The 1130-nt window shown below is 30.0% G+C and overlaps 1 protein-coding gene across 1 annotated transcript in view; it reads right to left on the bottom strand.

Moving 5' to 3' along the window:
- The window catches only part of LOC107579411 (poly(rC)-binding protein 3-like), a gene marked incomplete at both ends in the record, with an annotated part of 3615 nt that extends 3103 nt beyond the window's left edge, over window positions 1–512 (bottom strand). The window contains 2 exons of the mRNA XM_016265245.1: window positions 311–343; window positions 489–512. Coding sequence (XP_016120731.1) covers window positions 311–343; window positions 489–512 — 57 coding nt within the window. The remainder of the gene's footprint in view (window positions 1–310; window positions 344–488) is intronic.
- Window positions 513–1130: the final 618 nt, after the last annotated feature.

Below are 1130 nucleotides of genomic sequence, written 5' to 3' on the forward strand. Positions count from 1 at the left end.
AAATACCATTGAACTGATCATGCAGATAATAAGATGATTTTGCTCTAACTGAAATGATTCCAGGCTGTTTTCTGCTGTCTAATTTTTTATATACTGTACATGTGGCCACCCAAATGAGCTCCTTTTAATCTTTACACAGCTTGTCAGAATTAATAATATGCACTGCATATAATATCAAGGCAACAGTCCATAGTTAATAAAAAAAAGTTAAAAACCTTACTATGTGAAATATAAAATAAGCTTTTGATATTCATAAAGAAATTAAAAATGATTAGTCCTATTTGATCATGAAGATCAATGTTGCACTTACTTCCTCTCTCATTTTTTTGACAGTCTCTCCTTTCTAAAACAAAACAAGAGGAAAATGATAATTATATCAGAATGTGTATCATAATTAGATTGTAAGTCATTTTTAAACACAGACAAGAAGACTCAATGTTATGCTTAATTCAATAATGCAAATATCAGGATAATACTGAATTGTTTACCTTCCCAATGATACTTCCAACTTCCTAGAAACACATAAAACAAACAAAATCTTGGTTAATCTAAATGATTGCATAGTAAACTGGAGATGATCAGTGTTTACTTTTAGATGACAAAATTAGACATAAATGTGTCCTTCCTGAATAATATCTATTTGTTTACTTTACTTCACTTTATTTTACAGTCCTGTTCCGCATGTACATGCTATGTACTTGTTATAGTAATTACAATAACTGGGTAATAATTAGGTACTAACCCTGAACCTACTCCTAACCCTAACCCTAACCCTAACCCATGTAATTATTTTCCAGTACTTTCTTATGTATGTACACTGTAAGTACAGGTAAATGCACGTATGTGCAACCTTTTTTTACCCCCAAATATTGAATGGTATTTTGTCATGTTTGCACAAAAATATTAAGCAGCACAACTGTTTTCAACATTGATAATAAGAAATGTTTCTTGAGCACCAAATCAGCACATTAGAATGATTCCTAAGGATCATATGACACTGAAGAGTAATGATGCTGAAAATTCAGCTTTGCATCACAGAAATAAATTATATTTTAAAATATAAAACAGTTCTTTTAAATGCTAAGTATATTTCACTGTTTTTACTGTATTTTTGACCACATACAGTAAAT

This window comes from Sinocyclocheilus grahami, unplaced genomic scaffold (genome assembly GCF_001515645.1).
Source record: "Sinocyclocheilus grahami isolate Dianchi unplaced genomic scaffold, SAMN03320097.WGS_v1.1 scaffold17121.1, whole genome shotgun sequence".
Lineage (NCBI taxonomy): Eukaryota > Metazoa > Chordata > Actinopteri > Cypriniformes > Cyprinidae > Sinocyclocheilus > Sinocyclocheilus grahami.